Here is a 26,308-nt window from a genome sequence, read left to right as displayed (position 1 = left end):
CTTAAAAGCAACGCCGCTTCCCGGAAGTATGGCTTCAAGCTGCGTGCACGTGAGCCCCGTCGAACTTGGCTGAACCGGATTTCCCTTCTCTCCCTATTCAACTCCTGCAGGAGGTGGGGAAGGGCAACTGGAGAGGCCAGGTTCTAATGCGTCTCGGGAGCGCCCGAGACGCGTTGGTGACGTCATGTTTTCTTTCACGGCCAAGGCCACATGGAAGCTGGTATGGTCGCGAGCTTCGCCACTTGGTGGCATCAATGCATTATGACCTGGCCGTTTTAAAATAAATTAATGGAACTGCATTGTTACTGGGCTGCTGCAGGCTAAAGATACTTCTAAAAATGCACTCATTACATTTTATTGTGTAGGAAAATTAACCGCTCGACGTGTTCAGAAACTAAGCGCTCCCTATGCGCCGTGACAACATTTCCGCCACTAGAGAAGACCCTTTCATTCGAAACTGATGTAGCGGGGATGGCCGAGTACTTCTGGGCGAGGTTGCCTAAAAGTGGGTACTTGAAGCGGCCAATGCGCCGCCACCACTCGCAAGGATCCTTGCCCCTGTGCAGGAGAGGCTTTTCGGCTTACTTTGTCACTTCCCTCTCTGGGGCTGGGGCAGATGCCAACTGAGTCTTTTCTTTGTTCATCACTAGATGGTCAAAAGCGTTCCATACACTGGATGCCACCAGTGGACGCCAAGACGACACTGGAATGGCAGTGTCCCCACGCGGTTCCATGTCAGTTCCCTTGTCACAAGGTCTTTCGGCTAGGTCGTATGGTCAGATGCCTGATGAACTGTGGCTTTAAAACAAGGGTCAAAAAACATGGCCAGGCTCGCCACTTCATCAAAGTCACACTCCGCGAAGCGCGTCTACATTTGTTTAGATTGTTAGCAAACCCTGAGTTACCTTTGCAACCTTTTTGCAATGCAGCATTCCAAAAATAATTGGAATTTGACGTGACATTGAGGGGTACTTTTCAGCACTTGTGATCACAGTTGCATCAAACGAGGGCTTCAGTGCCTCCACAAACTCCACTACGTCTCTACACTTGGCAGAGTTAAATCCATCTATGGTAGTGTCCGAAGTGGCAAGCTCAAAAGGGATGGCTTCTTTGAGTTCGAGGAGCCGTCAGAGCATGAGGTACTCACTATTCCGTTTTGTGTCAACATCCTGGACAACATGGGGCACGTCTTTGTTCGGCTGCGTCTGCAGATCGTCCAGTCGTTTCTGCGCACTAGCGCTACGCTTGTAATGTCCTACAATTGACCTTGCCCTCTTGCACTGTTTGTTAATAGCCGGGGTGCATGTCCTCGCATAGCTGATGGCCAGCTGCACTGTGTGTGCGAAACAGGCTTGCTCGAACCATGGCAGTCTCCTGGCAGCCGCTCGCATATTGCGGCCGTTGTCCGGCACGATGTACTTCACGCAGTCGGTATCTCCCAGTTGGTGCATAGTTGCTCCAATGAAGCAGCCATGTTCACTGTCGCGTGACTCTCCAGCATGTGTGGCATGTTCAAAGTGAACCTTTTCATCTCAAATTTCACGGTCGGAGAAAGACATGTAAGGCTTAAAAGCCATAGTTGGCACGCGAGGTCCAGATATCGCTCTTAAAAGAGAGAGTACTTGTTCCGTCGTCAAGTGCCTTTCGCAGCTCGAACCATACCTTTGCTCTTGTGTCATCATACAAGTGCGGGAATAGCACGCGTGCCAATTTTGTTTGAGAGGGCAGTCCAGTTCTTTCACGAGTGCCTTGAACCTCCAATCTTGAACAAAGCTGTAAGGCTGGGGATCTAAGGCGACCATCTCTGCCACTTTCTGATGAAGTGCATTTTCTTTCTTCTGTGACAAGGGCTGCTTTCTCTGTTGAAGTGAATCATCGAGTGTCGGTTGACTCTTCGACGGTGTGTTCGCTGCATCTCTTTTGTACTCTTCCATCAAGAAAGGGTGCTGTTTCATGGGATTTTGAAGAATTGTGGTTGTTCCTGTCGGCATTTGAAGAACATGTTCGCACGACTTCCACTGAGCTTTCAACGACGAGAGTCTTGTGTAGCACCTCCAGAGAAGACTTTTTCTGGTTTTCTTTTCCTGCTTACTGAGTGGCTCATCATCCGCAGTCGATGCCATCCTCGGAGAACGCGCTCGAGCGAGGAGGGTATCCGCCACTTCGGTATCAGCACCGAGAGAATGGCGCAGCGGCGCAGCTAGCGCGATTTACGTTTTGGCTGCGCGGGAGTGGCGGAAGTTGTTGTCGAGGGCGACGCAATGTTCTGCTCGCACCTAGCTTTTTCTTTTTTTAATTTTCAAACATTTATATTAGATAACAATCTCAAGATAGGTTTATTTTATTGTATTAATTTACAGAAGGAGCAATTACATCACGTATTGCTATAAAAGTGTCCAACAATAGGCCGACACAGTGTTTCCAAACAAGCCTGCATTTGCCCAGGCCAGATGGGGGCACTGCACGAGCACAGAAACTAGATTTGCGTGAGGTGAAGCTTCTGCGCATGCGCCGTGGCTACAAGAGTGCCACCGCAGAGGCATGACGGCAGAGCCGCATGTTGGTCTCTAAAGGGCTTGGTGAAAAAGAAACCGAAACTGATCCTTTCTTGCCGTCATCAAACAGATAGAAACAGAGCAGACCGATAGATAACGCACACATCTTACACATTTCTCAACGAATAAACATATTCATAGGGGAATGCGTGGCAGGCAGATTATTTGTTACTTGATCGAATATTTGCAGTGCAAATATTCGCCACTTTTTCTGAATATTTTGTCACGGTTGAACATTCGGGAACTTCCAAATATGCAATTTTCGAATCGATTGTGCTCTAAATAAGAAAAAAATATTTGATTTGTATTCAAAATTTCGAATATTCACTCTTTTCTATCTCTAAGGGATTCAATGGCTTACTTAGGTGGCATATGAAAGCACCTTGGTCAAACAACAGCGTACCTATTGTTGTTGAATTTCTTAATATTAAAGAGCTGCATCCAACTGATTAGTGGCAAACAATTGGTACTTCGGTCACTTTGAAGAGCTTAATTAGTGAGCCGTGCGAGATTGATTCTGTCCACTTACAGAAGAAGGCTTGTTGGGCAATGAAGTTAGTTTTATTTTGCATGTAAATATGCATGTAACTTGCAACGTTTCCTATTTTCCAACCGTGGCTGCAATGTTGCCGTGAATGTTCCAATTAAGTTGGGTCAAAGCACTTTTTGGTGTCTGCTAAAACATTTTTCTCTCTAGTGCGCGGCTAATATGTAATGGTTCTAACCTGCTATCATATTGTAAATGCTTTGACTGCTGCTGGAATGTTGGATCTCTTGTGGGTTCCTTTGTTTCAGGTTGGAAAAAGAGTACACTGCTTTGAAGGTCAAGGAGCACGAAGACATGGTGGAGCTTCGGGTGAGCACTCACAGTTTTGGGCGTTCACCTTCATTGTTTACTCATTCACCTTTCTTGTAATCCTTTTGTTTGTTTTGCAGAGGCTTCGTACAGAGAACAGGCTTTTAAGACAGAGGATAGAACACCTCGAGCAGGTGAGGCCCAGCTTTTTCATCCAGGACTGAACAAGAATGAGCAAATCGCTCTTAGATTGTGTCTTCATAACAACCTTTCGTGCAATGTAGTCGAAGACATTCCAATATTATGTAAGTATTTTGCAAATATCTGCATATTTCACCTTGTGGATCTCGATGTTGAGGTCCAAACTAACGGTAAAGCATAAATTCTCGCCAACAAACAAATAGGGGCTTCCTGTCGTGCATCGGCCAGTGGAATTTCCCAAATTCTCTAGCAGTTTTAGTTAATTCCGAACGCTAACTGCAGTCCTTCCTCACAGCGGCAACGAAGGATCCGGTCACACCGTGAGAGCTTGGCAGGAATTCTTAGAGCTGACAACAGCCCATTCATGGACGAGAGCAGACGTCTGGGATGCCGTGCACACAACCTTGAAGCGCGTTTCATTCTGCATCTGGAAAAAAAAGACCGCCAATATACTGTAATCCTGTTTATTTTGGGACAAGGTCGCTAATTGGCGCCGCTGGCAAGCATGGCACTCATTTCAATAATGCGCGTAAAAAATAGAAAGTCGACCTCGGTTTTTTTGCGTCACCCGGTTCATTGTTAAATCGGAGCACCCTCGACTGCACCGTTCGTCGACTTTCGCCCAAGCCGTGCCGTCGACCTGAGAGGCCTTTGGAGTGGCTCAACTGGACAGGAAGGGTCTGGGGGAAGGCCTCTTTAATCTCCAGGTGGGACGAGTCGCGACGTCAAAAAAGCAGGAAATAATCTGAGCAGCAGGTGCACTCGAGGGTCCACACCGGCGTCCACCCAGAAGTGACTCCTTTGGGACGACACTGTGCGCAGGAGAGCTCGTCCCTGGCGGACCGGCTCATCCAGGGCCAGGTGGTGCGAGCCCAGGAGGCCGAGGACAACTACGTCATCAAGCGGGAGCTGGCAGCACTCCGGCAGCAGGAGCTCAGCGTGCAGCAGGAGCTCGAAAGGGCACGCCTGCACATCACGGAGCTGCACCAGGTCTGCTAACGCTCTCTTTGCCAGGATTGGCACGAGCAGTGCCTATAAATACTCCCATTTTCTAGTATTCTCGGGAAGTGGCATTTCTTCGATCACCCCAAACTTTGCCGTGAACGTTGTCATGTTTTTTTTTTTTTCTTCTATATGGAGTAGTACCTGCCCATTTCAAATAATGATAAACCTGAAAACTGGTATATCGAAAGGAGTTAAAACGAAAAAAAAAAGGGGGACATAGAGCATTTCAACCTTGGCTACGATCTTTATGTCGTCCATGCCTAGTATACTCCCTTTGAACATCATCATTGCCACAAGCGAAAATGTGCCTTCTTTTCATCTTCACGAGAGGAACGCAGTTGCACAAAAAAAAAGAAGGGGGGGGGGGTAATCTATTGCTCCACCTCCTGGTAACCTAACCTCCATTTTTCGAGGCCTCCGACAACCGTCGGAACAAAAAGCACGCGCAACGCAGCGATCAAACATAGATGAGCCAATGGTGTAAAAACCTGCACACAGACAAAGGATGACCTCGAATCTAAATATACCCGGGCACACCGCGAAATGGAAACGAAGGGGAAATAAAAAGGCACCTAAATATGCCATTTAGGACATCACGGATTGGAAATTGAGGGACCGGAAACAAAGGTGCGGTTCACACGCCGGTGGAAGAGGCCTTTGGGGCAGCGTGGCCCGGGCTGTCTTGGACGAGGGGGCTGGGGCCCTGGGTGCAGGCGCAGACGCAGCCCCCGTCGCTGGACAGCCAGACGGAGGACCTGCTCAAGTCGCTGCAGGACGAGCTGGTGGCGGTCAAGCTGCGGGAGGCAGAGGGCCACGAGACCACCAGGGGGCTCCGACAGCGCATCCAGGAGCTGGAGGAGGTGAGCCGGACGGTCTGAAGGGACGCCGCTCTCGCCCCGTCGGTGACCGGACGCTCGGGACGAGATGCCGAGCTTCCAAGCTCGCCATTGTTGAAACGAAAAGAAGATTCATAGCGAGCAACCGTCGTTGCAATCGAGAAAACGCCGTCAGGCTGCGGAAGCGGGCGAAGTGCGCCCGTATTTTGCTGCATCTCGCAAATGCAGCCGATTGCGGCGTGGATCTACACCACCGAACCTCGTCCGACACGCATGGCAAATGGAGCGATTCAAAATGCGACACTATCGAATCAAAGACCAAGAGTGCGAAATGTGTCCCGCACGCCTCCCGGACGTGCGGGACTCTAGCACACACCCTACTCCGTGTGCAGTTCGTGCTAGTTTTTTCGTTGCGCACCAGAGACGTTAGCCGGGATGAGACTGGACGAATGCGTGCGCCACACGGACGCTACCTTATATGGTTCTTGCACGATGCGCATCGACAATGAGGTGAGTGGTTGCAAGGTGCAACGTTGCGCCACTCTCGATGGCACATTTTGCTGGGAGCCCAATTCTTCCAGAACTGCTGCGCTACGCAGCTCAATGGCTATCCAACTGCCACCACAACAATCCGGGTTCGAGCCTCGCCGGGGTTATAAATTTTTTGTACAACCTTAATGTCGTGCAACGCTCCCAGCGTGTTGCTCGTTCCTCACGTTCGTTTTGGACGTTCGTTCGAGACGGTTTTCTCGTCGGAAGGCGCTCGTAAAATACGTTGCTCGTTAAAAGCGGGTTCCTCTTTCTGTGCTTGTGACATTGCGTGGCATGCCCAGGAGAACAAGAGGCACCGGGAGGTGACGCCCAACAACAGCGTGGCCACCCTGCAGGAAGAGCTGATAGCGGTGAAGCTCCGGGAGGCCGAGGCCAACCTGTCCATGAAGGAGCTCAGGCAGAAGGTGGCCGACCTCATGGCCGCCTGGGAGGTACCTCTCTCTTCTCAATCGCAGCGTCGCTGTTCTAGCTTCGCCATTTGCCGTTCTCTCAATGCCACCCCCTCCTCGTTGGCTGAGGAGCAATAATAAGAGGCTCACGATGCGTCACGTCCTGCGCTTCTTAAATCGCGCTCTCTGGGCTCTACGCTAAATATGTAGCAGCCTTGAAAAGGTTTTTTTTTGTAAAAAGTCATTTAGTATTTCTCTAAATTTCCTCCGCTGCAAAATTGGTTAACTTTTTGTTCTTCTGTGTCTGTGGCAAAATGTCACATTTTTTTTTTATAAAAGACATCCGTAAAGTGACAAAAAAATTCCATAGCGGGATTCCTTATTAAGTTTCAGTCAGGAAAAGGGAAGAATGAGCCTTCCCTGTTTTGCCATTATCAAACGATAGATTGACTAAAATGGAATTTATACCAAAAAGTGGAGCGGAGAAAAATATGTTCAAAGTGCTCCAACACTACCTTTTCTTTAGCTTATGTGGACAGAAAGTAATTTATAAAAAATTAACTATGCAGTGTAAACTAATTAAAATTTCTGGGAATACTCTCTAAATGTTGGTGGATGTAGATATGTTATTTTTCAAGATCAACTTTTTTTACATAAATTTTTTTTGGGGAGATAGTATCCCCCCTTGAAGTAAATCCCCCATCCAGCCTCGACAAGCCTGTACTGCGATGGTTTCCATGCAGACAGCTGCATTGAGACCACCCTTGTGGCATCACATGTTGCAGGCTCAGGTGCTCTCAAGCTGTTTGGGGCAGTTTTTTCACCCACAGAATCAAAAGTTTTGCGTTGAAATAACTGAGATACGTCCATTAAATTTTATATCTTAAGAAAATAATGAAACCACTCGAATGACTGCACACCGTGCATGGTGTACGGTCTGTTTAAACTAGTAAATAAACCGATCAAGCAGATCTTTATATTGCAGAAGTGAATAAGGAGGTCTTAACATTTAGGTGTATAAGTATCAAGAACAAACAAACTGCCTAGCATTATCTTCACTCCAAACTTTCATCACTTATCTTCACGAGTTCCCCCATATAATCGAGAGAAACTGTTCTCTCCGTACGCTAAGTATTTTTGTCACCTTCCTTAGATCCTAATTGCGCGACCACAAGTATACCTTGTGCAGCTTGTTAGAATATTTCGCCACTACCACTGAACATACCCGAGTTGTCATACGTAATCATTGAGGTAGAGGGTCTTAGAGTGATAAACTGGTATCCCGCCCATCAAGCAAACATGACCCCTTCCCTGGCTGCCGCCATGTACAATTTTGACCACTAGACACGTGACCGTACCAAATCCTGAGGCTTTTATGCAAAACTGAGCCGAGATTTGTATTGCGATCGCTGTAAAGAAAGAAGATAAACTATTTTTCGATACTGTTAGCGCCAGAGATCAGTGTCTTACTCCGATAAAAACCCAAAATACAGCACACAGGCTGACGGCATCTAGCAAAGCCATTGCGAAGCTGCACGAGTTTTTCTCGTAAAAGCACATTTTGGACTTAAAACAAATGAAGCATAACTTAGCTCGTCGGTACTGTTACTAAAGATCAATAAATAGTTACCTACGCATGGTACCTTGTTAAAACCTAGACGTAAAGCTATAAGGTCACGTGTCTAGTGATTAGCAATGGGCAACATGGCGGCGGGTGGGGTCACTTTTGGCTGAAAGTTTATCGCTCTAAGCCCCTCACCTCGCTGTATCTAATTGACCTTTCAACCCCTACATAATCAATGTGCGTCAGTGATAGCAATGATTCCTGTGTCTCCCCTAGCCTCCTGATATGTATCCAGTACGCCAACGATGAAAATAGTCGTAACGTGTTACAACAATTGACTGCAGAAGCTCGGCACATTAACATGGCAGGCAATCGGATAGTTAAGATAGCCATCAGACAGTGAAAAGATATATAGAGATTGCAAGAACGGCCTGTGGGCGCCGCCATCTTCCTGGTGGTGTGTGTGGATTGTCTGATAGTCAAGCACTGCTGAGGCATACCCACAGTCTCCAGACTAGCACCCAAAGAAAGCGTTTTCCATGCACGGTGGCCAGACTAGCTCTCAAAGCGCGATTGCTTGCAAACATTCACAGCAGTGGTTCTCAACCAATTGTGCGACGATCACACGACGTGGTGCGTGTAGACAGCGGCAGCTGTGCTGCTTATTCAACGATATGACGATGACGACTGATTGACATAGCGCCGATCGTGCGTCGTACGGTGATCTGATGTTGAAATGATCTAGCATTGATCTGCATCGATACGTGGTTGATGAATAAATGATTGTAAGTTCATGATGTGTTTTCTCGCCAAATTTAGCAGGGAAACTCAATTGGTGCATAGGTCACGTGACATAAATTTTTCTGCTAAATTTAGCGGGGAAACTGAATTGGTGCAAAGGTCATGTGACGTCAATTTTTTCCGCTAAACTTAGCAGGGAAGCTGAATTGGTGCATAGGTCATGTGACTTCAATTTTTCCGCCAAATTTAGCGGGGAAACTTTTCATTTACGCTCATGCTGTCGCAAAACCAGGGGTGAGGCCACTAACAACTGTCGCTGTCAAACTAAATTCATAGAAAGCAGGCTTCAGGTTCTGGAACGGAGTCGACTCTACTCGCTCGACACGCATGGTTTGGTCTATTTAGCTTTGTGGGTTAGCCAGCAGGAACAAAAAAAAAGTTTATTGCCTGGCTTGACTGACACTTGAGGGGGACCCCAAAGGATCTGCGGACCCGCATCTGAGAATCGCTGGTCTATAAAGGTTCTTCTATATGCATATCAACGACTGAAGTGCTGTAGCTGTTTTTGTTGGGAAGTAGTACAGATAAAATCTGAGATACTGAGGACTCAGCGTGTCGGCATAGATCTGCTGGAAAGCGTGGAACATATACGAATGCGCCTTCAGCTTGCGAGCATTCTTTTACCTTTTCTCAAATGATGCAGTAGAGAAGTAGTGTGCTTAATCTGTGCTAATGCCTTGCTTATAAAAGTGGATATCTCTACTCTTACCATGAGTGAGGGTGAGCAATTATTTTTTTCGCGTATTAGAACCTTTTGCTAAAGATGGCTGAACTTTCAAGGGCCACAAATGGGTTCACTCTACTCGAGGGTACAGGTTTTTTTCTGCGATTCAATACACCCGTGTAATCACCTTCAGATCAGTAGTTAATGATTGACCCTTGAAAGTCACCATATCCAGTTAAAAGGAAACTAATTGTGATGTGGTCTTTTTTTCTATATCTTACATATACTCTTAATTTAAGTGCAGATTGGAAAGCATCATTAAGAGGTACACTGCATGACACTGTTAGAACGAACTCGACTTGGACGCTTTATCGCCTTTTACTTTAAAAGTTCTGGCAAGCATCAAAATTTTTCAATGGCGGAAAGTGCCCCAGTTGAGCACTTGCCGGCATTGCAGCAGCTTCAATTACAGTCCTTAGTTATGAAAGGAAAACAAAACACCAATGATGGATTGTTTGCACTAACAGCATCACAGGGTGCACATCTGCATGCTAGACTTAAAGGAGCTGTGCAACGATTTTAACGTTGAAAGAATTGGTGTCTTCTGCTTTTGATATTCTTCACCTTGTCACAAATGACAGAAAACACACCTCCTTTCATTGAAATGTTGCGATTCCGCCATGTAATAGCGAGGCAAAACTTAAAATATTCCCCGACCTGCAGCCACGAGCGGCGGCCATGAGAGACACGCGGCATGACGTCAATGGGGAATCTTTTAGAAAGATAGCAAGTTGTGCGAATACCTGCTCGATAAAAGGTAACTTTTTTTTTATAAATCTTGTCGTTCCAACATTTATATAAATATGTCAAAAACCTGGTATCATCAACAAAACTTTTATTATACGGAATTTTAGTGGCGCCATCTATCCCAGGCCCACAAAACTGCCAGCTCTATCTGCTACCGCGAACAGCCGCCAGAAGCCGGAGGGGGAGGGGTACAGGGCCGGACAGGTATGGCCGGACCCGGATGAGACTTTCATCCTTTCACCATATTGTTCGCGCAGCGCCCAGCAGCACGTGGTCACGCGGTCGCGAGCGGATGAGTTCTCGCTGCTCACTGATGGCTCTAAAGAGATAACTTTTCCGGAACCCTGCGCCTACCCCATCAACGTCACTGCGCACATGACCCGGCAGACGACGTACGAGTTGAGAGGCGGCAAAAACCTGGATCTTCTTCATTTTTTAAAATAAAAACTAGGGTATCCAGGCAAAATCTGTTTTCTGGAGTTCACTTCAGAAGTGTCAGGCATCAACTTCCACAATTATTTAAGCAAAGCCCTGAAATTGTTGCATAGCTCCATTAAGTATGCAGTTGAACAGCCCTCGTGCGACGTTTCCTGGGAGGAGGAAGTCCAGCTGACTGGGCGTGTCCCGTGCAGAAGCACTTGGCGGACAAGGAAAACCCCCCGGAGAACCAGTCGACCCCTTCGCGCTGGAGTGGGAACAAGGCACAACTGAGCAGCCTCCAGGAGGAGCTGATGACAGCCCGGCTCAGGGAGGCCGACGCCACTGCCGAGCTCAAGGAGCTGCGCCAGAGGGTCATGGAGCTCGAGACGCAGGTTTGTCAACTCCTCTCACTGCCATGGGCATACCAACCGGGGGGGCAAGGGAGGCGCTTGCCGCCCCCAGTCCTCAGAGTTGGGGGGGGGGGGGGGGGGGGGGGGGGGGGGGGCAAGGCATCTGTTTCCCCCCCCCGGAAACAGTTGCCACTGGGCAGGGCAAACACTGACCGGCGGCGCCCAAGGGATGCCAAGGGCACCGCCCACCGGCCTTGGGGGGGGGGGGGGGGGTCTGGTTTGCCCCACCACTCAAAAACAAGTTGGTACACCACTGCTCACTGCCTAGGTTTCTTCCATCGTGTCGAAAAACCTGGGGAAACACCTTTCTGTGTCTTCCTCTATCTTTTTCAGCACGATTGTATACCGCCGGTGCCTGCACATTGACTCTTGCTGGGCTTTGGTTTTTGTCCGTCGCAAGACCACCAATAAACTCTGAAGCAAGCTGATTTCCGTGGGTCACATGCTGGGGGTGGAAGCATCCAAAGCTGGTTCTAACCTCTTGTGTGATTCAGCTTGCAAAGTGGAGATTACAGCATCCACTCTCATAATTAAATCTGTTTCCCTAGAAATCGAAGCTATTTTATGAGGGTGCAACGTGTATAATATTTACACGAATATAACGCGACCACGAACTCTTAAAACGTGAGCCGAGGTTGCGTAAATTTACTGCACTCGGGGGCATAGAAGTGAGAAGGCAATTGAAATAGAAGGAATATCAGTTTATGTTTTTGACTGCACCCATCCTCGCTGCTCAGGTCCTTTTGTTTGCAATCCACTTGGCGACTTCGCGGATATGCAGCAGCACGGCACCGCTTGTTTGGTAGTTCCTTTTCTTCAGCGTGAGCTCCTTGGCGGCCCACAAGCAAAGCGAGGCACAAAGAAGAAGCACCAACACATAAACACCAGACCACTCCGAAGCAGAAACAAAAACTTTCAGCCTTTCCACTCTGGTGAAGAAGGAAGACCAGCGAAGCTGTGCTATGGTGGGAATGAAGTAATGGCCGGCCGCAAGTCGGCAAGCCAGAGTGGAAAGGCTCGAAAGGTTGCGCCATCTATGAGCGACGGCGGCAAGCGGACAACTGGCAAACACAACACTCTGGACAGCTACCGCCATCTATGAGCAACGGCAGCAACCAGAGTTTTGTGTCGACATTTCTTTGCGGGGGACACGATCCTGGGGAAACTAGCCCTTAGGAGAATATCGAAGTTCCCAAGCCCTATGCAATTCCAATGGCAACTTTTTGATATTCTTTCTCAGCAACCATCGAATGGATCGAACTGGGAATGGTTTTATTAGAAAGATAGTAAAGAACTGAGTAATGTTGTGGCACTACATTTCCCGATTTAAATGTTAACATTGTTTTACGGGAACTTAAACTTGCTTGTAAAGGCCCTTTTTGCGTTCCGTTCTTCATGAACATTTAAAAATAAATCGGGGCCTAAATACAAATTCAGGCGCCACAGTATTGAAGACCAAGACTTTTTGAATATATCTCTTACAAGATCTTTTTGCCGGAGATTCTCATTGTGATTAAATCTAAGTTTGTGACCCATCAAAATGCCAGAAATCGAGCTGTCAGCTGGCGCCATCTATGAGCGTGTTGCTAATACTTCCTCTTGAAATTGCGCAATGTGTTATTGCGCCCCGGACTACTTGCATCTTCAAGGTCGTCGGGTTGACGGTCAGGATTTCGAGGGAGAGTTCCTCTCAAAGCTTTTTTTTATTTTGGCGGGCATAGATATTTTGCGCATTATCGCGATAGTGAGTAGTAGGTTGTCCATCGCCCGAGCGCGTCCTTGGGAGAATGTTCCGTTCTTTGTTGGTGTTTTGGGGTCGCACAAATGCGAGTGAAAGGTCTCTTGTTTTTTCCTTTTTTGTTTGCAGCGAAGATATTTTGCAGGTGGGTGAGAGTCATTAGTTTTCAATCGCTAGAGCGCATCATTGGGAGCATGTTCCGTTCTTTGTTGGCGTTTTGGGTCACGAAAATGGGGGTGAAAGATTTCACGCTTCAAGCGGTCCTTGCACGAGTCCTGAAGTTACCAAATGGAGGCAAACAAAAGCTACTGAAGTGTCAAAGGGCCGATACTGTCTTACCACTTCTTTCTGTTCGAAGTAGGAGAGGTGATTTGATTTGGCGATTTCAAATATTCTGCAGAGATGCATTTAAAATGTTTACATATTTTAAATGCAGAAAAAACATACGTGAGTACGTCGATTTTGTTTTAATTTTTTGCTTTGCATATCAGCTTGTGGAGGCTGATTTTAGACCGTAATAAAACAAACGTTGCAAACAAATTTTCAGTGAAGCTAAAAACAGAACAAGCTTTTTGGTAGTAGCGCGTTGCACATTTCTATTTGGAAGTTGTGAAAGTCTCGCGCTGAAGATTCTTCATTTGACCCGAACCAAAACATTCTTGATTCAGTATTCTATGAAATAGAGGCAAATGTATTAGACATGAACCCGCACACCTTTTATTATGGTGTTCGCCGATCGCACGTCTTGGCTGCGATGAGCCTTTGGTCGGCTGTCACTGTTGGGCGGCCAAGAAAATCTCACTGGAGAAAAGGCGGCGTTGAAAAGCTCACCGGAGAGAAGCTCGCCGGTGAAATGCTCACCGCAAAACGGACAAATGCGGAGAAAAGCTCATTTACGAAATAATTTATTCAACATTTAAAATTTAATATTCTCAACATTGTTCGCACTGCGGTGTTTATATTTAAAACTCACGTCCACACTTTGCTCACCGCTCATTCTGCGCTTTTTGCGTGTTCGTATAGTTGTAAATCCAGGGGTTCTTGTTCAGTCCCAGAAAAATAGCTTACTTTCTAAAAAAAAATGGGGAAGAGGCAGACGAATCCACAGTTTTGCAGAATGCGAACAATTAAAAAAGTGGGGAACTCACTTTTTTTTAGTTATCATATACATGGGGACAGGACATTGCCTCAAAGTTGAGTACTACGAACAGCAACAATTGTGCACCTCCGTCTCGGCACCCGACGACCCCTGATCTCCCAAGAAGTATCAAGTCCGTCTTAGGCCACATCACTGAAAGAGGTCATTGTTTATTGCGAAGCAAAAGAAAAACGGAACATAATATTCCCGCATGCACAGCTGGCCAGGTAGGCAGCGCGCCCGTGACTTAACAGTTATCGTGCTTACCTTCGACGCAAATGGCCGAGGTTCGATGCCCCGTAACGGATACACTTTTTTATTGTTTCTGTAATGTTGCGTTCTGGTAAGTTCTAGAACCCTGTTGCTTATTCGAGGTTAGCTGATTCTACCGCCGAACCTTCTACGCCAATTGTTCCAGAAGCCCATGCGTGTACATAAGGGGCTCCGCATGGCGAGCCGCAGTCAGTCTCGATCCTGCTGTTTCCCCGACATCGATGCCTGCGACGCTAACCTTCTATTTTGTTCACCCGGTTAAACGTTTAGTTTCTAAAGTTATTCACCACCTCATCAGTTGTCATTCGTGACAATATATTTATCCTCTGGATGCAAAGGAAAAACACTATTTACAAAAACGAGAAACAATCTGGCCAGAAACCATGATGTTTCATAAAATGGCGTTCTACGAAACGGCGAAGAAATAATGTTAGATCAGTTTGTAAAGGTGAGCTTTTCTTCGCATGTATCAAAAGTCTGGTGAGCTTTTCTCTGCCGGAGAGCAGCGCAACACCGAAAAGCTCACGGGAGAAAAGCTCATCGCAAAACTGACAGACGCTGCGAAAGCCAGAGGGATGGCTTTCTAGCCTTGTAGCTAACCTCAATTCCGAATATTTATTTATTATTATTTATTTGAAAATACTGCAGGCCTTTCTCAGGCCCTGGCAGGTTACAGGCAACAATACACAATAGTACCATACACAGCGCTAAAAAGAAAAAAAAACGACAATACATAAATTCATAACTACGGAGAACATAGTACAGTAAAAATTCCATCGAGCAATGACACAAAAATTAAGCCCTTACTGTTTTCAGATTACATTCAACGAATGCTGATACAAAAAAAGGATGAATTTTAGGATCTCCTACATGTTAAAATCAATGACATTTTGACTATAAGATTTCCTAAAGTGCTTAGTCAAGCCATCTACGAACGACTGCGTTTCGCAAATTTTGATTAATTCCTCCGGCAACAAATTCCAGTCTTCAATGCTATGAACCAAGAACGAATACTTGAATGTGTCATTATGGCTGATATACGGTTTGATCATTTTACTGTGGTTAGTTTGATTAGAGTGACTATGTGGTTTCCTGAAATAATTATCTGCTCTCATTTTAAGGTGACCATGATAAAGTTGATGCAGGAACTTTAAGCGCGCAATAATCCGTCTAACACCAAGACTTTGCATTTTCGATTGTTCAAGCAAATCGGACCATGCTCTCCGCGTGCCTATATTTTGAAAAAATAAATCTTAAACCCCAGTTTTGAATTTTTTTCTAGACCGTATGAAAGATATATAGTTGGTGAGGGTCCCAAATGATGCTTGCATATTCTAACGTAGGCCGAATTAATGTCTTATAGGCGGTTAATTTGCATTCTAGTGTTGTATTTTTTAACTGTCTCCTCAAAAAGCCCAGTTTTCGGCGAGCAATATTGCACACATAATTAACATGCGCGTCCCATTTTAAGTCCCGCGTTATTTGAACTCCTAAGTAAACTTGGTCTGTTTCAATTAGGGGGGGGTGGAACAAATCTCATACTTAAATTCAAGAATTTCTTTTTTGTGGGTTATTGTCATTGCTACCAATTTCTGGTAATTAATATTCAGTCCCCATTCCAGACACCATTTTGATAAAGCATGTAATGACGAATTCAAATTTTCTTGATCGTTCTGCTCAGTTACATTAGAGTATAAAACGCAGTCGTCCGCGAGAAGTCTCACCTTTGTTGATGGGTGAACGTTATCGCCTATGTCATTCACATAGATGAGAAACAACAAGGGCCCGAGCACTGAGCCCTGTGGCACACCAGAATACACACTGAGAGACGGTGAACACTTTCCACCAATTTCCACAAACTGCACTCAGATAGGCACTTATCCAGGATACAAGTTTGTGATTAATACCAATAGTGTGAAGTTTATGAATTAACTTACTGTGAGGCACTCTGTCAAAGGCTTTTGATAAATCAATGAAAATGGCATCCGTTTGACCTGTATTGTTAATCACTGCTGCGAAATCATGCACTATCTCACTCAGTTGTGAAACCATAGAAACACCAGCTCTAAACTCATGTTGATTACAAAAAAATAAGTTATTCTCTTCCATGTAAGTCCTGATGTGTTTACTTATTATGTGTTCCAATAGTTTACAGCATGTTGAGGTAAGCGAAATAGGTCGATAGTTATGCAAAAGTGGCTTGTTTTCAGTTTTAGGTATTGGGATAACCTTGGCACGTAGCCAGTCTTTTGGCACTTTACATTGCAGAAGAGATACGCTATATATAATGACTAAATATTTCAACGCGAGGTGCGTATAATGACTAAATATAACGCGAGGTGCAATTTAAAACACATAATTTCGAAGAAAAAAAAAAAAGTGTTTTATATTTATGCAAATACAGTATGTGAGGGTAACTGCCCAAACGTGTGGCAGGAATGAGGTTAATTAGTCCCAGCTACTGCATAGTTAAGGTTAAGGTTAATTTAACGGAGCACAGAAGGGTGAAGACTGAGAGAAGAATGCAGGATGGGTGCTAAACTAGAAAGAAACCAAACTTTTATCGATAAAATGGCTCGAACAAAAAACCCCGCAAAGCAGCAAAATAAACTGTCGAAGGTGACGTCGGCATTTGTGTGTGTCAATAAAATCAACTTCCTTCTTGTGCCAAAAAAGATTGAGCGCTGGCTGACGCAGTTTACTGTGCACTTCTTTTCTATCGCATATGCAATCGGTGGGTTGTGACACCTAAAACGTTGGGACGATCGCAGTTGTATTTCTGTTTCTGCCCACCCAGAACCAGGTGAGCCTGAACCAGATCCGGAGGCAGGCGGAGGAGATCAAGAAGTATGACGAGATGTCGGACTCTGTCTCCGGAAAGGAGCGGGAGCTGCACGCTCTGATGCAGGAAGAGGCACGCAAGCTCTCCAACCTCGAGTCGCAGGTAGGGGCTCTGGCCGCTCTCTGAAAAACTGCCTTTACCTCGGCACCGCTTCAAGCTCAAATACTCTGTTTGCACGATTGTAATGCACACTTTTCTTTCGCCAAAATCTGTGACCAAAAATACATGCGTGTATTTTGGTCACAGAACCAGAACCTGAGACTCAAAAAAGAAAAACACAGTACTCAGTATGAGGTGGCTAGCACCATCACCATCGTGACCGTATTCTCTCGTATCTAGACTCTTGTCCGCAGTCCTAATATGGAAAAAGAAAAGAAATGCAATTAGGAGGCATTTTTTACACGCTAATGGGAAAAGATAACGGAGCAGCACCGCGTGGCCTCGCAATCCCAGCGACCCGACGAGCGCGCAAAATGTTTGAAAGACGACCCTGCCAGAGGCGATGGTCACGCACTCGTACAAGTGCAGCAAGCGCGGCACCTAAGGTGTTATAGACGAAACCAAGGATTACCTTTATGGACAGCGAAGAACCAGCGTCGGACTCCGACAACGGCGACTAGTGCACAGTACTTATTTTTCTATTGGCCTAATAGAACAGGTTTCATGAAACCTGTTCTATTAAGTATCTGTTCACCTTTCCTTTTTTTTACCTGCGCGATACAATCGGCATCGAGTTATTTTTCGAATGTTTGAGCGCTAAATATACCTGCGCATTACAATCGGGGTCGCGTTACAATCGTGCAAACAAGGTAGATGATGGCATCCTAAACCATGTATCAAACGCGTAGCATTTATAGGGCCAGCATTAGAGATTTCGTGTTCATGGACGTAGCCTCGACGACGTTGTGATGTCACTTAATACCCTCGCATCACGTGGCTGTGATTTTATGGTGTCGGATGACATGACTTCAGGCAACACCACGACTAGACATTGTCGTGTCTAGTCATTTGGCATCACTCTCCTCTCCCCCTTAAAGGGCCACTGAAAAGAAAAAGCCGTCTTTTTTAAACAGTCTGGTTGGGACACGCGTGTCAAAAAATAAACTTTACGCGAAAAAAAAAATATTTTTGGAGCAATATTTACAGCGCGAGATTCATTTTGAATTCCACGCAAAAAGTCCATGACGTCACGGAATGGTCCTACACTCTTTCCACCTGAACGAGATGGTCATACTCTCTTTCCACCTCAGCGTGAAGGCGAAGCCGATCCACCTCTCCTCCACCCGTCCGAAATTCCCGAAAGACAAGTAGAGAGAAGAAGAGCACTGACTAAATTGCGTCTCGTGCCGTCAAAATTCCTCTAAAAAAAATGTTGTTTTTTTTCACGTAAAGTGCATTTTTTGACACGTGCGTCGCAACCAGATTGTTTTAAAAAAAAAAGACTTTTTCTTTTCAGTGGCCCTTTAAGAAAACAAACTTAGTGCAATGTTTTGCTGCGAGACACATTTTAAGTTGGAGGTGATTCCAAAAGGAACTTCTCTTTCGAGACACGAGCCCAAAATAAGAAGCATGTTCACAAGTCACTCGAATGCGCCTGCAACGTAAACATTACGCTGGAAGTTATATTTTTTCGAGAAAAGATTTTTGTCACGTACGTGTCCTGCCAATCCCCTTAAAAGAAACATGTACGAAGGAAAGAAAAATATTTTTACGCAGCCTGGATGGAAAAAGGCTGTCATAAAAAGATTTACGATAGAAAAAAAAAATATTTTTAAGGTATATTTACGGCGCAAAATGAATTTGTAGTTGGCACCCGCGGGACTGGAGCCCTTTGCCGCTGCTTGACGAAGGGCTCCGGTCCTCGTGATTGTCGAGCAGCAACGTTGCTTTGGAAGATCCGACATGTTAGAAACTCAAACATGTGGCACCCCTTCGAACTGAAAATTGCTAAGGTTTTGTTTGTTAATATATGATTCAAAACGGAAGTGGCCATTTTCTTACGCTTGTTGTTTCTCAAACATCGAAACAATTTGTTAAAAAAAGAAGCACATAAAAGAAACAAAGGTTGTAATAAGTAACTTTAGAGCCCATAGGAAGCTCGCGAAAGAGTGCAAGCATTGTGTGACTAGTGGCCAGTCACGTGACTGCTACTTGCCACTTTTCTGCGGGCTCCCGCAGGTTTCCAACTACAAATTTGTTTTGTGCCGTAAATATAGCTCTGAAATTATTTTTTTGTTCTTGTAAATTTTTTGACATTTTTTTTCCATCCAGGCTGTTAAAATTTTTTTTTCCTTTGCATATTTTTTTTAAGGAAAAGTTTTTTTAGAAGCTTAGCGTTCTTTTAAGGGCAGACCAACCTGTTGCTTACAGTAAATGTTCATAATATCCAGTTTGTTTTTTGCTCGTTTGATACTACCTTGAATGGTAGCGGTCATGCGAAAAAAAACTGGGAGGGCTGACAGCTGCATGCTTGGGCTGCCAGTTTTGCTCTTTGGTACACATTTGCAGTATGCGCGCGAATAAGGAGCTGTAACGAGCTGCCGTCTTACGGGCCCACGCAGATGAAGGAAGAAAGGATGAACGCTCGTATTCGGGAGGTGGAGCACAGCCAGGTCATTGCCGAGTTGAAGCAGAAGATCTCCTCCCTGGAAGTCAAGGTGAGAGTGTTGCCAGCACACGCCTGCCACAGGCACTGGGACCACCAGACGCTGTGCAAGTTACTCTTCAGAAATAAGCTGTTCATTTGTATTATAACCACAGTGCAAAAAGTAACCGAGTTGCGTTCCAAGTACTGTAGTTGGAAAATATCCATCCCGGTGCTCTGCAGTTTCTGTTCAAAGGTCTCCGATGCTGAAAAGAAATGGGTGCGTCTCGATTCAGCACTCTGCTTGCTTACGAAGCAGCGACAGTGCGTTCATGCTGGGACTAGATGCGAGGGAATTTGCGTATTTGTTGACAATAATTTTGAGGAGTAACTATCGGTTAGATTTTACTTCGAAATTGTAAACGAGTTACAGTTGCCGACATTTCATTGTACCTTGAGAAGTATGTTAGAGGTTTTAAGGTTGTAGGTATATAATTACGGCAGAGTCGAACACTTTTACTCGGTTTCTTTACGGCTCTGGTGGTCGCCGAGCTTTTTTGGCTTCTCTGGCCGACGCTTGTGCGGCACTCTCGGAAACATTTGGCGAGCTCGAGTTCCCCCTTTCTGTGGCCGTCTGCGTCACAGAACCAAGAGCTGTTGACCGCGGGGCAGCTGAGGGGCAGCACGGAGTCTGAGGAGGTCAAGGAGCTCCAGGACAAGCTGTCTGACCTGAAGGCAGAGGTGAGCATAGGCCCCGCTTCGCCGCTACACCGCCACGGGGCTTTTTGTCACACCTGTGTGCGGCCGAGTTTGCGCTGAGTTGCGTGCACGGAGGAGTCGCAGTGCTTCTCTGCACCCTGCCCTCCACTGCACAGCCGGCTTTGACGCGCACTTTTGGGGGCAAGCTGTCGTAGTCGTTGCTCCCGACGCTCGGGTTCGAAGTTTCCCAGAAGCTTCGTCGAAGGGCTTTGAGAATTTCCCCAAATTCTTCGGACGACAGTCGGACTGGCTAAGAGGTCTGCCGAAACGTCGTCCTGCCTCGCTAGCGTGTTTCCTTTCAGAAATTGTTTTTCTCGTTTTGGTCGCCAATGAACCGGTTTTCCTTCTGTCAACTTTGACACTAACGAGGGGAATCTGCGCCGGGCGTAACGGGCGACATTGCTTTGGTGCGCCTCGAAGGGCCGCTCCCGACTCGGTGGCGTAGCGTGCGGCCGGGAGCGGCCCTGGGAAGGCGAGCGGCGGGGACCCCCGTCTGACGGCGCAATGCCCGTGGGCCCTGTTGCAGAGGTTCCGCTTAGAGCTGAGCTCCCCAGTGTTGCCCAGCTTGTTGTCGCCCCTGACCCCCATGGGGTGGGACCCCGCCTCTTCTCTGGGACAGCTCTAGGACTCTCTCTCTCGGCGAGGTGAACCATTAACCCTCTCACTCCCCACGCTCTTACCCTCTCCCCCGCACGGGCCTGCGCACGACCTGGCTTGCCATTTGTTTGGGGCTTCCAGAGGGTGACCGGCTTCTTGTTTCGCTGTTGCCCAAAAGGTTTGCACGTTCGTTGCTCCACTGGAAATGTGGGGCTGTGTTTTCCCCGCGTTTGAAAATGCTGCCGTCTCGGCACTTGCACGAGGCCGCTTCGCAGTCGTTGAAATCATGAATGCGAGCCGTGAGCCTTCTAAGCTTCTTAAATATTATTTTAGTTTTCGATTGCACGCTACACTTTTGTGGACCTTTGACCTTGAAGGTGTTCTGACTCCCTTTAAAGCTTTTATTTGTGGCAAACGAAAGTAGAGACAGAAGAAGTGTTGGAGCATCTTTGAAAACATTCTGTGGTCTGTCAACCCCCTCCAGGTTGCAAGTAGTGGTTGCTGCATTTGAGTCCAAATACATCTCGGCATGTAAGGAGGCATGTTTCCATTGGATGAAGCATTCCTACAAGCTCTTGAAGATGCTGTCGGGCAGCTACGTGCCACATAATGTGTGCATGTGGCATTCCTCTTTTTTGCACTTCCTACACAATGTTGTACTGTAACTATACAATTAGTCAACTACCACTAACCTTGATGAGCCTTGCCCACCTCTGCAATTTGTTTTAATTATAACCGAGTATAATGCACTTACCTCATATTTGCACACAGTGAACTGGTGTGAAGGAAACTGTACATAGCTTAAAGGAAGAATAACCTAGAAACGTTGAAATCTTTTTGTGGGCACCACATATTATTTGGATTATTGGATGGCAAGGGCCGAGTTTCAAGTAGTTTGTGAAAGAGACTGCAGGGATAAACAGAAAGAGCGCAGAAAGGAGAGACGAGTGCCGTCCCTCTCTCTCATCCTTCTTAGCTGTGGTGTTGGCCTGTAGAGCTTGCAACCCAGTTGGGATGCATCATCCTGCATCATTTATTTCTGCCTGCAAGTAGCATCCCTCCTTTCTGTTGCTTAGTGACGCACGCTTATTTTCTTCTGGCTGTGCTCGTTTGCTGTGCCTGTTGACGGATGCTCTGTAGTTGTGTGCCTTCGTTTGATTGTGCTCTTACCATTTGTGCTGTGTGCCGATTCTGTGTGTATTTACCTCATAATTTTTTTTAGAACCAGCCGTGCAGATTCAATGATTCAAGATTTTAATTAGCACAATGAGAACTAGCAATTGATGTAAATGTCCGTGCATTTGCATGCTAGGTCGGCGATTGAGCAGTCCAGGCACGCTTCAAGCGACTGTCAGCGAAGTTGCGTCTTTGCCTAGGTGCAGGGATAGCCCTACTTTACGAAGAAAGAATGAAGGGGCAGTCCTCGCAGATTTGTGGATTGGAACCTTCGAGCATGCATTGCTTGCCGTTGGTTAGCTGTTTTTTTGCAGTCAGTGTGGATAACGTGCAAATTGAGGACGCCTCTTACCAGGACAAGTGGAGCCCTGTCTAAGGCCATTAGCATATCAAAGGTGCTGAAACTAACACAGCACACCAATATCATAGCATCCCAATTTACGCAGGCTTTCTTTCTGTTTTCTGTGTCAACCATGTCAGTGTGATTACCTCATTCTTTCTTATTTGAGATACCTACTCCCACTCTGGGAAAAGTGTTGTAAAAGACTGACGATGTCGATAAATAAATAAATAAATAAAATGTAGCGCAGCAAAGTTAAGGTAGTACCGTAAAATATAGAGCATCCGCCCATTTTATATTAAGTGCTCACCCCTCAATTTTGTAGCATTCAGAAAATATGCACAAGACGTGTTGCTGACCTGAGGGATGCCCATCCTCCAGTTTTACACGATTATCTTCAAACTTCGAGTGGGCGCTTGCTCGAGATTTTATGGTATTAGTATTATCTATTTCAGTTCAAGAGAGCTGCAGCATGCTTGTAGCATACCGGTGAGGGAATTCAAGGTACAGCAAAGATACATAAAGAAGTCTTTTCCCGAGAGGAGGGACTTCAGCGTAGGCATCCTCTTTCCGAGGGATGCATGTCCTCTCGTGACCGGCTGTTCATCCCCGTCCGGGCACATCAGGTGATGCGTCTGCAGATCATGAACAAGCGGCTCGGCTCGGCTCTGGCCGTGGCCCGGCTGCGCAGCCAGGACAGCCACAGCTCCGGCAGCTCCCCGTCGGGGCCCCCCAGCGGTTCGCCGCCGGCCACACTGGCGCTTGGGCGCACCACCAGCCTGGCGGACGACCGCATTGCCGAGCAGCTCATGCAGCTCGGGCTGGAGCTGTCCGTCAGCCAGCACCCGACCTCCAAGGCCAGGCTGGCCAACGGGGACCTCTGAGCCGCGTCTGCGTCCTAGGCCTTCTTTACTTGCCGCGTCGCCTGCAGTGCTATTCGCGACGTGGTGTCCTTCGTTGCGCGCAACGTCGTAGAACTTTGCAGGACAGACAGAAGTGACTCGAAGTTCCCGGGCACGTGCTCTCCCGAAACGAGCTACGGGAACTCTACAACAGCTGCGACTGCGCAGGGTTTCTATGGGACTTCCGGGTCCCCCAGATCGAATTGTGTCGTGCGACTTTGGTTTGGCGGCAGTGGACGAGGCGACTCTGCGAGGTGGATAAAGCTGGTTAGGTTCAACGACACTTTTGCACCGTTTTAGAGGTGGCCCTGCGTCGCGAGTGTCCAAAGTTACTGAAAACACTAACAAACACATTTAGAGTGTAGCGCTACTTTCGGTGTGCTAGCAGCATTTTAGGGGCTCGTTTCTTTCTCTGCCTCCTTTCTCTCGCAGAGTTGGGCGTCTTTGTATTTGCCAGCTTGGATGTTTCCCGGGCACGGGAAGCACTCTAGCTTAGGGCCTGCACAATCTCTCTGCGACGACATCGTCCGGGGCTTGGCCGAGCGTGCCGCTGTTTGCCGTCGGTGGCTTTTTGAAACGCCGTCCGATTGACCTCGGTGGCAGTACTTTGTTTCCTCCCGGGTTTCGTCCCCCGGGGAAGGCCCCAAATTGCGGATTGCGACTGCGTGGCAGACGGCACGCTTCAACACTATGAGAAAAGCGACCAATGCACGTGCAACCTCGTGCCTAGTTGCACTCATTTTTCATGTCCGATTGAGATTGTAAGAGGGACCCGCGTAATACCAGGCATAATAATGTTGTGCGCTCATTTCGGGCTTTCAGCCGAGGCAACACGGTTCTGGAAAAAAGCAGACTTACCGACTCATATTTTTTTTTATGCAATCTTGTTTTTATATTGTTGTTTTTCTTCACAATTTTGGTACGTGTGATTTGCTTTATCAGCTTTCGAGTTCTGTACAAAATGTAAAGTATCTGTAAAAAAAACTATTCCCTCGTGATCGTCTCCTTTGTTGAGGAACAATTTTACGGGGAAACTTAAAACTGGCATTCAATTTTCGCTTTTTTTTCGCATGGTGCGTAGGTTCTCCAAGCACATCGCTGGTGCATATTTACTACGTGCAATGGCAACTTGCTCTCGCAGACCACTTAAAACATGTTTTCGTCTAACAAGAAAATGCTATGTATATTTTTGTTTGTAACTTTATTATTAACCCGAGTAATATTTTTTGGTATCTTAGGGTTTACATAAGAACAAGGCAGAAGAGCTGGTAATAATCAAATGCACCCGAGACTTGGGCCAAAAGCGACTGGGGACAGGAACGCTGCAGACAGATTGTTTCCACACCGTCTTGGTCCCCTTTGGCCCATGTCGCCGATTTCTAGGTGTATTTGATTTTATACACTTTTTAATGTAAAAACACGAAATTTCTTTTTGTACATACCACGCAAAGCTTTATTTATTACTGGACGTTTCTTTATAAGTTGTTGGAAGGTCCGGTCACTTGCCTCGTTTTTGTTGCAAGGGACAGGGCCTCGAATTTCACGCTGAAAGGAGTGTCCACGCGTGTCGCCCTTGTTACAGTCTCGTTTCCCCAGGAATCCCAACAACAGTATTGCGAGCGAGGTGTTATAGATTGGTTGTAGGTAGCGCTCCTGTACATATGTCTGTGGAATCCCGTTTGTCCCCCGGACAACCCCTTTCCTGCAGTGTTCCCCTTTTGGTACACCCTGTCCGTGTATGCCCTAGCTGAACAATTTCCCCCAACACAAATAAAGCGACACGGTTGTTTTACTCCTTTCCCTGGTGTTGACTCGTTTGTATTGGCGTCTTGGCTGCTGTTGGTGATGAAGCGCAACTGCCTCGTTATTGGGATCTGCTGCACAGTCAAGCTCTCAAGTGCCCCCGTGGAGAAGAGGTTTCTGCCCCTTTTCCGTATACAGGAGCTGTAGGTAGCAGTTGTTTCAAACGGCTGCTTAGTATTGGTTCCTCCCATGGCCACAAGGAGGTTCAGAAGACGAGATCCATGCACAGCCTGGGCTCGCCACGTGAAAATTTTCAATGGAAACTAGCTCCATTTTCGCCTCTTTTCAATTCAGCCAAGGTTTTGGGCACTTTGCACCAACGCAACGGCTCGTTTGCTTTACCAGTGCGGCATTTGACTTTTTGTAGCAGGCAAAATATTGGTTTGGAGTAGACACCGACGCTTTTGGAGCAGATGCCAAAACAGACGGCCTTTTTTTTAGAAATAAGGCTCGGGTGGGAGTAAATTTCCTTTACATTTAGTAGTAGTAAAACAAATTTTGTTGTAAAATGAAGCATAGTGAGACTTCAATTCAGATCCCCCTTTTACACTCAATAGGTTATTTAGACTAAATGTAATTCCAGCAAAAACCAGTATAACCGCCAAAATGCCCCCCTCCCCCCCCCCCCCCCCCAAAAAAAAAAAGCGAGGTGCAGAGGAGGGCGCACGCCAACGACAGTGGTGGCGCCAAGTGGCTGTCTTTCAAGGTCTAGAAACTTTCGTCTCGCACCATACATATGTTCGCCTTTCTGCCACCAGCCTTGTGGCGCTAGTTTCTCCTACCTTGGTGGAGGCTGGAGCTGCACTCTGCTGGTCCAACACGGCTGACCTGGTAGGTTCCCTCAATGCTACACACCAGGTGGCAGTCATAGACCCAAGATGTAGAGTAACTGTATAGTCTCTGCTTGCAGAGTATCTCTCTTCTTTTCGCTGCAACCTCTGTATTGGCGGAGAAGTGGTCACGCACGCCGAGCTGGATCCCACGTTTATGCGAGAAAGCGAACTTGCAGGCACAGAGTTTTGGGTGGAGCATGTTTCTCACTTTACGTTTACATCCTACACTAAAATCAAATTGACCATTCAACGTTATGGCAGTGTTCCAAAATTTACTCAATCTTGCTCCAGGGTAAGGGTTTTGTACTTTGGCGTTCTAAAAC

At 46.6% G+C, this 26,308-nt stretch overlaps 1 protein-coding gene across 4 annotated transcripts in view; it reads left to right on the top strand.

Moving 5' to 3' along the window:
- The window catches only part of LOC8037732 (ecotropic viral integration site 5 ortholog), a 114,203-nt gene extending 89,055 nt beyond the window's left edge, over positions 1-25,148 (top strand). For 3 of the 4 annotated variants that reach the window (XM_029966293.4, XM_029966292.4, XM_029966291.4), the window contains 10 exons: positions 3,351-3,411; positions 3,492-3,545; positions 4,375-4,542; positions 5,271-5,417; positions 6,227-6,376; positions 10,803-10,982; positions 16,947-17,093; positions 19,553-19,648; positions 20,221-20,316; positions 23,074-25,148. In XM_029966293.4, coding sequence (XP_029822153.3) covers positions 3,351-3,411; positions 3,492-3,545; positions 4,375-4,542; positions 5,271-5,417; positions 6,227-6,376; positions 10,803-10,982; positions 16,947-17,093; positions 19,553-19,648; positions 20,221-20,316; positions 23,074-23,331 — 1,357 coding nt within the window. In that variant the 3' untranslated portion in view covers positions 23,332-25,148. Of the gene's footprint in view, positions 1-3,350; positions 3,412-3,491; positions 3,546-4,374; positions 4,543-5,270; positions 5,418-6,226; positions 6,377-10,802; positions 10,983-16,946; positions 17,094-19,552; positions 19,649-20,220; positions 20,317-20,860; positions 20,979-23,073 lie in introns of all 4 variants that reach the window. The other variant, XM_029966294.4, reaches the window with a different exon arrangement.
- The last annotated feature ends 1,160 nt before the right edge of the window (positions 25,149-26,308 follow it).

Source organism: Ixodes scapularis, unplaced genomic scaffold, assembly GCF_016920785.2.
Source record: "Ixodes scapularis isolate PalLabHiFi unplaced genomic scaffold, ASM1692078v2 PGA_scaffold3__209_contigs__length_174095766, whole genome shotgun sequence".
NCBI lineage: Eukaryota > Metazoa > Arthropoda > Arachnida > Ixodida > Ixodidae > Ixodes > Ixodes scapularis.
The sequence above is the reverse complement of the archived record's forward strand: the minus strand, read 5'-3'. Positions and strand labels throughout refer to the sequence as shown.